This window comes from Ictidomys tridecemlineatus, chromosome 9 (assembly GCF_052094955.1).
Source record: "Ictidomys tridecemlineatus isolate mIctTri1 chromosome 9, mIctTri1.hap1, whole genome shotgun sequence".
NCBI classification, from domain to species: domain Eukaryota; kingdom Metazoa; phylum Chordata; class Mammalia; order Rodentia; family Sciuridae; genus Ictidomys; species Ictidomys tridecemlineatus.
This window is the reverse complement of record NC_135485.1, coordinates 63,984,915-63,998,731: the sequence shown is the minus strand read 5'-3', so window position 1 is coordinate 63,998,731 and position 13,817 is coordinate 63,984,915. Positions and strand designations below refer to the sequence as shown.

The 13,817-nt window shown below is 33.4% G+C and overlaps 2 protein-coding genes across 12 annotated transcripts in view; both read left to right on the top strand.

Annotated features, from left to right (window-relative positions):
• Helq (helicase, POLQ like) overlaps positions 1-13,817 on the top strand; it is a 45,916-nt gene that overhangs the window by 15,160 nt on the left and 16,939 nt on the right. For 5 of the 11 annotated variants that reach the window (XM_040292202.2, XM_021735941.3, XM_013364766.4 and 2 more), the window contains 5 exons: positions 367-606; positions 3,998-4,139; positions 4,502-4,606; positions 10,047-10,266; positions 11,706-11,863. In XM_040292202.2, the coding sequence (XP_040148136.2) occupies positions 367-606; positions 3,998-4,139; positions 4,502-4,606; positions 10,047-10,266; positions 11,706-11,863 (865 nt within the window). Of the gene's footprint in view, positions 1-366; positions 607-2,330; positions 2,507-3,997; positions 4,140-4,501; positions 4,607-6,433; positions 9,546-10,046; positions 10,267-11,705; positions 11,864-13,440; positions 13,546-13,817 lie in introns of those variants that run through there. The other 6 variants (XM_078021522.1, XM_021735946.3, XM_021735945.3 and 3 more) reach the window with 4 other exon arrangements.
• Positions 12,185-12,597, top strand: LOC101968292 (large ribosomal subunit protein eL39-like). Its single transcript, XM_040292213.2, has one exon. The coding sequence runs from the start codon at positions 12,254-12,256 to the stop codon at positions 12,407-12,409; it is 156 nt and encodes a 51-aa protein (XP_040148147.1). The 5' UTR covers positions 12,185-12,253; the 3' UTR covers positions 12,410-12,597.

The following is a 13,817-nucleotide window of genomic DNA, read 5'->3' as shown; positions in this document are numbered from 1 at the left end:
AGTTCAGTTTTTTTCTCCACATGTTTCTCTTGTGTGGTTTTATCATTTTTTTCAGACTCTTTTTGGCCCCTTAGCCAGTGACTATTAACCTGGATCCTAATCTAGTTACCTTCCATCTACCCTTCTAATCCTATTGTAGAGATTAGTCTAATATAGAATTGATTTTATTGAATATTATAAGAATATAAATGTTTGGAATAAGATTAAGGAATTACTCTTTTCAGTAAATGATAGTGTGCCTTTATAATGATGATTTAAAAAAAAAACTAAGGAAGTTAAATTAGCATTGAAGTAAGGCAAGTATTCTACCACTGAACTATATACCCAGCCCAAGAGTTCATATTTCTAATGGATCTTTATTTTAAGGGAATATCTGAAACAAAGGGAGAAAGAAAAATGCGAGTTGATTAAGAACTTGAGGAACATGAGCAGTGGCAACATGTGTCCTGTCTTAAAGCGCACTATCCCATTCGGAGTTGCCTACCACCACAGTGGTTTAACAAATGATGAAAGGAGGCTCCTGGAGGAAGCCTATTCCACAGGCACTCTCTGCCTTTTTACCTGCACATCCACCCTAGCAGCAGGTGTCAACCTACCAGCAAGAAGGTAAGAGATAAGAATGTGTTGGCCAGGCTCACAACTTTTTAATTCCCATTTTATGAAGAGTTTTGGTATTGTTTTACTCCCTTAGTAGTGGTGCGAATTTATCATATGTGGGGTTTTTTTTGTTTTTTTGAGCATTTGCTGAGTCATTTTTTTTTTCCCCTTTAATCCTTTTTTTATTTTTGGTACTGGGGATTGAACTCAGGGGAACTCGACCATTGATCCACAACCCCAACCCTGTTTTGTATTTTATTTAGAGACAGGGCTCACTAAGTTGCTTAATGCCTTGCTATTACTAAGGCTGGCTTTGAACCCACGATCCTCCTGCCTCAACCTCCCGAGCTGCTGGAATTACAGACATGTGCCACCACACCTGGCTTCCTTTAATATTTTAATGAAAAATAGCATTAGCAGATTTCCTGATATTAGAATTCTTTCCTGCTTTTCTTTTTTCCCCATCTGTTTCTTGGGTTTTTTTGTTTGTTTATTTGTTTTTGGTACCAGGGATTGAACTCAGGGGCACTCAACCACTGAGCCACATCCCCATCCCCATTTTGTATTTTATTTAGAAACAGGGTCTCACTGAGTTACTTAGTACTTTGCTTTTGCTGAGCCTGGCTTTGGGAACTCTCAATCCTCCTGCCTCAGTCTATCAGGCCACTAGGATTATAGGTATGCTCCACCATGCCCAGCCCTATCTGGTTTTAATGTTAGGATTTATTATTCTAGTTGTATAGACAGTTGGCAAGCTTTTTCTTCTTTTTTTTTTTTTTTTATTGATCTGAAAGAGTTTAACAAAGACTTCCTCAAAAACCTTGGGGAATTGATTCATAAGCCATTTAATTGTGAATTCTTTTTATTTATTTTTTTGGTACCAGGAATTAAACATCCAGGGGTGCTTAACCATTAAGTCACATCTCCAGTCCTTTTTTATATTTCATTTAGAGACAGGGTTTCACTAAGTTGCATAGGGCCTCCCTATGCAATGTAAACTAATTTGGGGGGTTATTTCTCTATTTCTTTCTCCCATTATCTCTGTTCTCTGCTTTTGTAACTTCAGTTATACAAAGTTAAAGCTTCCAGTTCTTCTTTAATTACACATTTTCAGTCTATCTGAGCTATGCAATTTCTTCAACTTTACTTTCCACATCAAAAAATCAGTTTTTTGCTGGGTGCGTTGGTACATAGTGGTAATAGTGACTTGGGAGGCTGAGGCAGGAGGATCACAAGTTTAAGGCTGGCCTCATCAAGTTAGCAAGAAATTAAGCAACTTAGACCTTGTCTCAAAATAGAAAATAAAAAGGGTTAGGAATGTAGGTCAGTGGTTAAAGTACCCCTGGGTTCACTTGCCAGTACTGCAACAACATCATAAATCAATTTTTAGTCATATCCTTTTGCTTTGTTCATTCTTTACTCAACAGTTCAGTAGAATTTTTTAATGAAGTTTTAATTTCCAAAAATTCTCTATTATGGCACTTTCTTATAACAATATACTCTCATTCTTAATATAATCTCTGTGGAATTTTCTGTGGATACTAATTAGAACTTCTAAACATTCTGTACCATTTTGTTTTATCAATTTTAGACATTTATTCTATTTGTTCTTGTTTTTCTTCTATATTGTTAGTTTTCTTCAAGTAGTCTTAAGATTGTTGAATTTTATAAATAAATAAATAGGTTGGTTAGTATAGGTAAATGACATAGCTTTTTCTTATTCTTTTGTACAGGAAAACTGACCACAGACTTCTCTATATCTGAGTATGACTCAAATTGTCATTTTTGTACATCAAAAATAGTTGATAGTCAGGAGTGGTGGCATATGCCTGTAATCCCAGCAACTTGGGAGGCAAGTTGGAGGCCAACCATGGCAACTTAACAAGACCCTGTCTCAAAACCAAATAAAGTAGGTTGGGAGTATGTCTCAGTTGTAGAGACCCTCTGGGTTTGATCCCAGTACTATAAAAACAACAACAACACATACACACACACAATTGTTATCTGCAATTTTAAATAGTTCAAAATAAAATAAATTCATAAATATGGATATTTTGGTGGTGCATGTCAGATTTTTCATTTCTGGAATATAAAATAAAGAAACTTTAGAGTTTGTTGCAGTAGCATATGCCTGTAATCCTAGTGACTTTGGAGGCTGAGGAAGAGGATCAAAAGTTTGAGGCCAGCCTGGGCAACTTATTCAGACCCTGTCTCAAAATAAAATAAAAAGAGTTGGGAATATAATTCAGTGGTAGAGCACTTGTCTAGTATGTGCAAGGCCTCAGGTTTGATCCCCATTACCACACATGCACACAAAAATAACTTTGGGGACTACTCCTATTGATTGATCATAGTCCTTGAAGGTATTCAGACTAGAGTTCAAAGATGGTTCCGGCAATTACTAATTTTTTGGTTTAGGGTAAGCCACTTAACTGAGATTTGGCTAACTCCTTTGTAGAAAAATAAAATAAAAAAGGGTATTATTAAGTATTTAAAAAATAACTGATAGCATTACTGGAAATGCAAATCAAAAGTACACTGAAATTCAAAAATACAAATAATAATGCCGAAGAAGATGCAAGGGAAAAGGAACACTTTTACACTGTTGGTGGGATTGTAAATTAGTACAACCAGTATGGAAATTAGTAAGAAGTTTCCTCAAAAGACTAGGGATAGAACCACCATATGATCCAGTTGTACCATTCCTCAGTATTGATCCTAAAGAATTAAAGTCAGCATACCATAGTGCTATACACATACACATGCTTATAGCAGCACAATTCACAATAGCCAAATTATAGAACCAGTCTGTATGTCCATCAGTTGATGAATGAAAAAAGGTGGTATATGTGTACAATAGAGTTTTATTCAGCCATAAAGAAGAATGAAATTATGTCATTTTCAGAAAAATAGATGGAACTTGAGAGAGTTATGTTAAGCAAAATAGGCCTGACTCAAAGTCCTGTTTTCTCCCATGAGAAAGCTAGAGAGGAAAAAGGAAAAGAAAGCAGGGGAGGGAGTGGGTATTTATGAAAATCAAAGGGAGGCCAGTAGAGTAGGGGAACAGAAGGAGGGAAGAGGAAGGGGAGAGAGGAAGAAATGGGGGGAAAATGATCAAATTTTATTATTCCTTTGTGTACTTGCCTATATGGATGTGTAACAATGAATCTCACTACTATGTATAATTACAATGTACAATAATTTTTTTTAATTTTTAAAAGAATTACTGAAAATATATACATAAAGAACCTAAGGCATCCTAGATTTTGGTAAATAATAATTACCTATTTTTTTGTTAATACATCATTAAATTTAATATCACATAGATCTAATTAAATTGAGTTTAAAAATAGGTGCTATTGCTGTAGATTCAATTTAATTAATTTTATCAATTCCATAGAGTTATTTTAAGAGCTCCCTATGTTGCTAAGGAATTTTTAAAGAGGAATCAATATAAACAGATGATTGGCAGAGCTGGCCGTGCTGGAATAGATACTATTGGGGAGAGTATCCTCATATTGCAAGAAAAAGACAAGCAACAGGTAGTACTCAGTCTGGTTGGTTGATTCCTCCCCCCCCCTTGGTCTTAGTCTAACCCCTTATATGTGATCATCTTTTAAAATTAATTATTAATGTTCCTTTAAATGATATATCCTTCTCTTATATGATTAAAAATTAGAGTTTGAATATTTTTTTATTTCAGACAATGAAAAAGTATTTTCCCTGTTTAACTTTTAATTTTATAAAGATACTGTTAAATTTTTGTTCTTTGTTCTTTTGAGTTTTGTTGTTTTGTTTTTGTCCCCTGGCTCCACAAGTTTCATGCAAAGGTACAAAATTTTATATTGAACATCATTTATGTTTAATAATAACACAAAACATAACATTATTTTAACTTTTATAGGTCTTGGAGCTAATAAGCAGACCACTGGAAAACTGTTATAGCTGTCTCGTTCAGGAATTCACCAAGGGAATTCAAACTTTGTTTCTGTCTTTGATTGGTTTGAAGGTATTTTAAAATATTTTTTAGTGTTATTACTGTTACCAGAGAGAATAGAGGTAAAAACTTATGTACATTATAAATTATGAAAGAAATGTTAACATTTAATCTAATATGGAAAGGAAGTTTATGACTAAACTTCCTTTTATACTAAAAGGAAGTTTAGTCATAAACTTTTAGTTTATATTTAGTTTATACCAAATCTGTATTTATTTATTAGTATTTATATTTAGTTTATACTAAATCTGTATTCAGTATTTAGTTTATACTAAATCTGAATCTGGATGTATATGTATATTTTTTAATCCTTGAGTTATATTTCAAATTTTCATTTCTTATAACTGGCATATAAGTATGAGACTTTTGTGTATCCTATGTCATGTCAAAAGTAAGAGACTTTAGTGTATACTATGGGGAATAAAAGGAACTGTAAAACAGTGGGTTCTTGTGTGGGATAAGCCAACATGTCTATCCTTATTAGGAGTTAGGTACAGCAGTCTTGTGACCATTCTAGGATATTATTAACACTGGGGAGATCTGTAGAGTTTTTATCAGATGGGAGAGAGAAAGAGAAGCATTACAGGAAAACATTCTTTTTCCTAATATTAAAACTTAACTCTCTCACAGTGATCCTTTAGTTAAATCTCTCTTTTAGGGTTATTCTTGTTAATTAAAATCTATCCCTATCCCTAAGGTCTTTCACCCAAAAAGTGGCAAAGCCAGAGTTTGAATTTAGCTTTGTCTTTAACTATAGATAGTCAGTGTTCTTACCCATCATATAGTTTGCCTTCATCAACATGAACAGTTTAAGTAAACATGTAAAATAAAACTGATAAATAAGAGATATCACAAGACAAAAATTTTGATTATCTTGCAGAAGCATGTATAATTGCTGTATCACCTGGTTACTTAAAGGGTGAAAGAAAGGAAAGGAAAGAAAGGAATTAGTGTTGGGTTTGAAAGAGAAACAGATATTAGATAAGCAGGGGGAAGAGAAAAATCAAAAATGAAAGAAAGCTTAACTTGATGTGGGTAATAGCTAATAGACGATATTCTAGCTCTACAGGAGGGCTGAGGACTCTGAAGAGTAGAAGACCAAAGGAAAACATGTGCCATAGACTGGGGAGAATGGAGGACCGTGCTTAAATACTAATCTGAAGAGTTGATATGGTCACTTGTGGAAAATTAGTTTTGTGGTCATTCAAGTATTACACATACTTGGGTATTTTTAGAGTAATACATCCAGTTCTCTTTTTACCCTAAGCTATTAACTCTCTCTTAAGCCTCACAGAGTTATCTTATCTATAAAATGAGGATAAGATGGTCACTGACTTATAATGGTTCAAATTTTGATCTTTTCCCAAGCTAGCACTATGTGCTATGGTAGCTCTCAGGGTGCTGGACAGTGACAGTGAGCTATAACCTAGTCAGCCATGCAATCATGAGAGTAAACAACCAATGCTACACAGAGTACCATGTTGCTAAGTTATAATGTTAATTAGGCTAGGTATATAAAATGCATTTTTAACTTATAATATATTCAACTTATGGTGGATTTATTCAGGATGTTCATTGTAATGTGAGGAACATCTGTAATTGTAGGCACTATTGCAAGACTAGTTTGGAAGCAAATCCATGTATAATAAATAGGAGAGTTGCCAAGGAGTTAATAAGGGAATGAGGGAGATCATAAAGATCATCTGGTTTTCGTACATATACGTATTAATTAAAGTAACAGACCCAGAGAATTAATGATCAGTTTGGTTATTCAGTGAGTTATGATTAAGATGGGACTGTAACTCAGATTTCTGACTTGTTGGCCTATGCTCTTTCCAGTGTGCATTGTATATGTGGAACATTTGCTGAGTACACATGAAACATTCACCAAGATAGGCAGTATTACAGGCCATAAAGTAAGTCTCAATAAATTTAAAAGGATTGAAAACATGGAATATGATATCGAATGACAATAGAATTAGTAGAGTATATATCAACAATAAATAGATACCAAGGAAATACCACATATTCAGAAACTAAAAACACTCTTTAACCCATGGTCAAAGAAGAAATCACAAGAAAAATTAGAAAATATTTTCCATATAATGAGGAAAAAAAGCAATAAATCAGAAGTAGTGAGATGAGAATAAAGAAGTGCTTCAGGAAAAATAAAAGTGCTTCAGGGGAAATTTTATAGCTTTACATGATTATTAAATATAAAAAGATCATAGTCAATGATCTAAATTTCACTTTAGAAAGCTAAAAGAAAGATTAAAGAGGAAGTAAATAATACAGATACAAGAAATAGAAATCAATGAAAACAAAATAGATAATGGAAAAAATTAATGAAGCCGTAAGCTGGTTCTCTGAAAAGGTCAGTAAGGTTAACAACTGGGTTGGTCAAGAGAAAAGAATGTATAAAAATACTAATAGAGACCATATAAACAGTTAATGTCAGGACTGAGAGGAAGATAATCAGTAAAGATCCTAGAGACATTAAAAAGATAGTAAGGGTTTATCCTTGAATAAATGTATCCTTAAATATTGTAAAATGAATGAAACAACTTGGATGAAATAGGAAAAAATTTTGAAGGATATGAATTTCCAAAATTAATTGAAAGAGAAATTTAAAAATATGAATGTATTTTCAAATCTCTTGTCTATTTTTGTAATTCAGAACTTTCTCACAAAGACAACTCCATATCTATATGACTTCACTGGTGAAATCTATCAAACATTTAAGAAAGAAATAATACCAGTTACACACATATTCTTCCAGGAAGTAGAGAAAGAACTGCTCATCTCATAAGACCAGCATTATTTGATACCAAAACCAAATAAAGATGTTAACAAGAAGACTACAGACCAGTATCTCTAGTAAACATAGATATAAAAATCCTTATCAAAGGAGTAGCAGTCCAGGGCTGGAGCTGTGGTTCAGTGGTAGGGTGCCTGCCTTGCACATGTGAGACTGGGTTCAATCCTCAGCACCACATAAGAATAAATAAATAAGATATTGTAGCCATCTATAGCTAAAAAAAAAATTAAAAAAAGAGTAGCAATTCATCAATACTTTGTAAAAGTACTATTGCATGATCAGTTGAGGTTTATTCCAAAAATGCAAAATGGGTTCAATATTTAAAAGTCAATGTAATTCTTCATATTGATAGAACTCAGTACCCGTTCATGATGAAAAAACTCAGTAACCAATAGAGTAAAAGAGAACTTTTTCAACATAATAAAGAGTGCTTATTTAAAAATCTACAAGTCTTATCACACTTAATAGAGGAAACCTAAATATTTTTCCTCTAAGATTAGAAAAAGCAACAGCATTTGTTCTCACCATACTCTTCAACATGTTATCCATGGTCATGGCCAGTATAGTAAGGTAGCCATACAGACTGGAAAAGAAGACATAAAGTCATCTGATTTGCTGATGTCAATGAACTCAAGGAAAGTCCAAAGGAGTATGCAAAAACTATTGAGAGTATAGTTAACATTGTCATAAGATACAGGGACAACATAATAAAACAATTATGCTTCTAAATGCTTACTGTAAATAATTATAAAAACAATTCCATTTACAGTGACATCCAAAAAACATGAAGTACTTTGGGATAAATTTAACAAATATGTGCCAGATCTATACACTGAAAACTATAAAACACATACTTAGAAAAATTTTAAAAGACTTAAATGGAGAGAGATGCCATATTCATGAATTGGAATATTTAGTTTTACTTTTTCCCAAATTGATTCATACAGTCAGTGCAATCCCAATAAAATTATCAAGAGATAATTTCTGTTATTATATTTGAAGAATTGGAGGCAAAGAAAAGTAGGTTGTGTAGGCTGCTTTTGACCATGTATCTGTGCTTGCATATTCTTTTTTTCTTTATTTTTGTGGCACTGGGTATCAAACCGAGAGCCTCATGTCTGCTCTTCAAGTGCTCTACCACTAAGATGTACTCACAGCTCTTTTTATTTTGAGACAGTGTCTTGATAAGTTGCCCAACCTGGTCTTGAACTTGCCATCCTCCTTCCTCATCCTTCTGAGTAGCTGGGATTACAACTGTAATTATATTCTTCGTGAAATTATTTACTAATGACTTTGCCCCACTGGGATGTAAGCACTGTGAAAGCAGGGCTCAGAGTTTCTTTTTTTTTTTTTTTCCATTCATCACTGACTCCCATCCCCTGGACAGTGGTTGGCATTTGGACAACACTCAGTAAATATTTAAATTAATGAAATTAACCTTCGAGTTAGGTATGAGTGAACTTGTAGGTTGGAGCATCAGTGAAGAAGCTAGCTTTAAGAAGCTCTGGAGAGGCAGAGGCTAACCCAATAGGGTAAAGTCACTACTGTCAAAAAGGTTTTCAGAGAAGGATAGAAAGATAACATGAAAGTGGTAGAGGAATCAAGTAAGATGCCTCATCCACCCATCCACCCATCCACCTAGCCTCCCACGAGGTTAAAAGTAATCAGTCAGGTAGGATACAATACAGAAACTAAGTACATTTGTAATCCACAAATCGAGTATCAATTCTTGGATATCTTAAAAGTGCATTTTTAGTTTAATTGAATATTAAGAATGATTTTTATTAGAAGGAAGAAGAGAAGCAATATAAAATGTGCCCTATAATATAACTACTAAAATTTTCCAGTTGAAGTATCATCAAAATTATAAGAGAAAGAAATATACTTATTGATTTACTATATTTTAGCATAACATGCTGATTTCATTGAAATTGACTATGAATGAATTATTTAAATTCAAAGTCAATTGTGCATCTGAATTCCAAATGGAGGGCTGAGCGTTACTTATGGTCTCCATTGTTAAGTAGTAAATAATAAGGGGTGGGGGAAGGGGCGGTGAAAGACTGGGAAAAGACGATGGGAATGAGAGAGAGAAAAAAAAGTGGTAGAAACATACTATTTATTTACAAGAAAGTTAACCTTTCAGGCAAAGTTTTGCCTGATCCTGTTTTAGTCCATCCTGTTTTAGTGGATTCTTTCAGTTACATTTTCCATCTTTCTTTATTTTTAATGCAAGTTTTAGAATTAAAGGATACTTTCACAGTTGGATTGAAAGGGCAAAGAGAGGTTTCTGGAAGGAGGTTGGTGGGAATTAGTGAAGATGCATTGGGCACTAAATAGCACAGCCTTGGAGATACTGTGAAAAAAAATTATTTAAAAGCCTTAAGAGTTTTTTATGAAAAATACATATGTGCTTTCACAAAAAAAGCATGAACATGATATCTTCTTCCTTTAATTTTTTTTCTTGTTAATTTTTAGATTAGTTTATAAAATCATATGCAACTATATAGATTTTATACCAATTTTTATTTAAATAGCTTTGAATTACAGAAATAAATAATAATCTTGCTTGATGTAAAAAATGATGCCTTGAATTTCAGGAAAAAGCTCTGATGATGTCCTGGATTGTTTCAGATTGCAACAAATCTTGATGATATATATCATTTTATGAATGGTACATTTTTTGCGGTTCAACAAAAGACTTTATTGAAAGAAAAAAGTCTCTGGGAAATAACTGTCGAATCACTTGGATACCTGACAGAGAAAGGACTCCTACAAAAATATACTGTTCTGTCTGAAGAAGAACTGCAATATAATTTTCATATTACAAAATTAGGACGAGCTTCTTTTAAGGGTAAGAGAGATTTAGGTAAACTCATACCTCATTATTAATCTGAGGCAATGTATTGGAAAAATACAAATTAAATTTATCTTTCTTTAAATTGGATTTGTGATTTCATATTTATAATCATTCATTTTATAAGCTGATAAGCTACTTCAACTTTCAAAAGTTAAAAAATGTTTTGAATCAAAAGTAAATTAAAATACTGCAAATGTATATAGGGGAAAAGATGGTGATCCCACTTTGATACTTCCCTCCCCATTAACCACACAGACCTTGAAATCCTACCAAGAACAGGTTTATATTTTCCCAGACCTATTCTGTGCTTTTCATTTCAATTATTAATACATGCATTTATACAATTTTAAGTTTTTATTTTTAAAGAAATAAATCATTCATATTGCTATGGAACTTACTTTTTTGCTTAATATGATATCTTAGAGATTACTCTATACCTAAAGAGTTTCTTTCTCAATGGTTATATCATAATTTACTTAATGGAAACTAATACACTTCTGTTGTTTTAAAAAAAAATCCCAAAACTCAGGATTATATTAAGGAAAGTTCCATACTCAGTCCTATTTACACTCTCTCAGGAGCTACCACCATTAACAGTTCAATTTATGTCATTATACAGTCATACACCACAAAACAGTGCTTGAGTCAACAACTGACCACATATACAATGGTAGGCCCATAAGCCCATAAGATCGTATCACCAGTGGTGTCTGTCCTTAGACATCTTGGGTGTTTTCTCAAGGATGAAATGTCTCTTTATCATACACAACTGTATTTTCATGTGTGTATGTATGTGTGTATGTACATATGTACTTTTTTAAAATGGAGTCATTGGGGTTTTTGCAATTCGCTATTTTCATTTATAAAACATAACATCTTTTTTTTAATTTTTTTTGGTTGTAGATGAACCAATACCTTTATTTATTTATTTTATGTGGTGCTGAGGATAGAACCCAGTGCCTCACTCATGCTAGGCAAGCGTTCTACCACTGACCCACAACCCCCAACCCCCACCATGAACATCTTAACAGGTCTATTCCTTTTAGTCTATCACATTTTTTTTAATACCCTAGTAATCCATAGTATGGATGTAACAGTTTAACTATTCTTTATTGAGGGAAATTTGCATTATTTCTGATTTTTCTCAGTTGTGAATAGAGCTGTATGGGCATCTCAATTTATGTATTTTGTATTATGTACATATGGAAATGTTTCTCTTGGCTAGATTCCCAGAAATAGAGTAATTGGATCAGAACTTATTAAATATTGATTATTCTATCAAAATGGCCTCCAAATAAGTGAAGATTACATAGTAAGAGACTTTGAAGACTTTTTGTTACATTTAGTTAACTTCTAAATAAGACTTTATTTAAAATCAGCTTGTTCCTCCTTGAGTAATTATGAAAGATGAAGTATCTGTATCTTTCTTTTAGGAACTATAGATTTGGCTTATTGTGACATTCTCTACAGAGACTTGAAGAAAGGTCTTGAAGGGCTTGTGCTTGAAAGCCTTTTGCATCTCATCTACTTAACAACTCCCTATGATCTGGTTTCTCAATGTGACCCTGATTGGATGATATACTTCAGGCAGGTAAGAATATAGGATTTTTCTACTTAGGCTACTTAGTTTATCAATGATGTTTGATCTTTACTTTTTTTTCGACTCTATTAAGATATATTTATTGTAATCCTAGCGGCTTGGGAGGCTGAAGCAGGAGACTCATGAATTCAAAGCCAGCCTCAGCAACAGGGAGGCGCTAAGCAATTCAGCAAGACCCTGTCTCTAAATAAAATATAAAACAGGGCTGGGGGTGTGGTTCAGTGGTCAAGTGCCCTAGAGTTCAATCCCTGGTACCAAAAAAAAAAAAAAAAAAATTAGAATTGGGCCATTTTTGTCTGTGAGATTTTTTTAAAAAATAATATAACACTCTTCGCCTTTTTTCGGCCATTGTGGTGCGAGCACCGAATCCGGTCCCTCACCATGTCTTCTCACAAGACTTTCAGGATCAAGCGATTTTTGGCCAAGAAACAAAAGCAAAATCGTCCCATTCCCCAGTGGATTCAAATGAAAACTGGTAATAAAATCAGGTACAATTCCAAGAGGAGACACTGGAGGAGAACCAAGCTGGGTCTATAAGGAATGACGTGAAATGGCGTACATATTTATCAAAGCTATGATCATTTTGTCCCATCCACCTGAAAATGTCTGCCCTATCTGGATAGTGTCACAGAAGCTGTAGTACTGGTTTGAGTTGGTTTGCTAATAAATATGTGAAACATTTGAAAAAAAAATAATAATAATATAACAACATTTTTGGCTTGTTTAACTTAAATATTAAATATTACTTTTCTTTTATATATAAACATTAATTATCCAAAAATAAAGGTACCAAGAAAAAGGATTATCACTGATCACATTCCCCCAAAAACAGTTCTTCTAAAGTTTAGTGACTTCTGCATTTTATAATGCTTAGAGTGTAAAGAAAACAGTGAAACTATCACTGATGAGTGAGAGTTTAGTTATATGAAAGGTCTGTCAGAGCCAAGCCTGATGATACTCCAAACCCAATGACATTAATACATACAAAGGAATATTTATTTTATTGCCAGTCAAGGTAGAACTAGCCCCACTTATAACAAACCTAAATGATAGAGTATATACTCCATTTTGATTTTACTGTGACCAGGCTAGTTGTATGAACACACATTATGCAGAAAGAGTATATAATTTCTATTATTATTATTTTGATACTAAGTATTGAACCTAAGCCTTCATGCATACTATACCTCCAGTCCTGCAATATGTATCTTTTTGCAGGGTGTGGGGTGGTGGGTACTTGGATTTAACCCGGGGATGATTTACCACTGAGCTATATCCCAGCCTTTTTTTTTTTTGGTTTTTGAGACAGGATCTTCCTAAGTTGCTTAGGGCCTCACTATATTGCTGAGGCTGGCCCCAAACTTATGATCTTACTGCCTCAGATTCCAAAATCACTGTGATTACAGGCATGTACCACCACACCCAGCTAGCATATAGCTTTTACTCTCAGGAAACTAACTTCTACTTTTAATGTCATCTTTTTAAATCATTACTATAAGATTTTTTTAAGTGTTGCTATATATAATGCAGTTACTTTCAAAACCTTTCCATCTTCTCCCTCTCCCCAGCCATCTGTAGTATTAAACAATCACATGGAAACCAGTATTTGTGGCCATGTCTTTAAGTAGAGTCATGTATCACTTAATGGCAGATATGTTCTAAGAAACACACTGGTAGGTAATTTCATTACTGTATGAACATCAGATGGCTATGACATTACTAGACCATGTAATCTTATGGAACTATCATCATATATGTGGGCCTTTACTCATTTTGCCACATGAGACTGTAATCCTACTAAAATATGTTGTATCTAAGGAATATAACATATTCTTTTAAAACTTGCAATATTTATAAATAAAATCATCATTTTTCATATCCTTTAAAATCATGAAAATGTAATTTCCAAAGAAATGCCAGATTTGTTTCAAATGGCACATTTTTA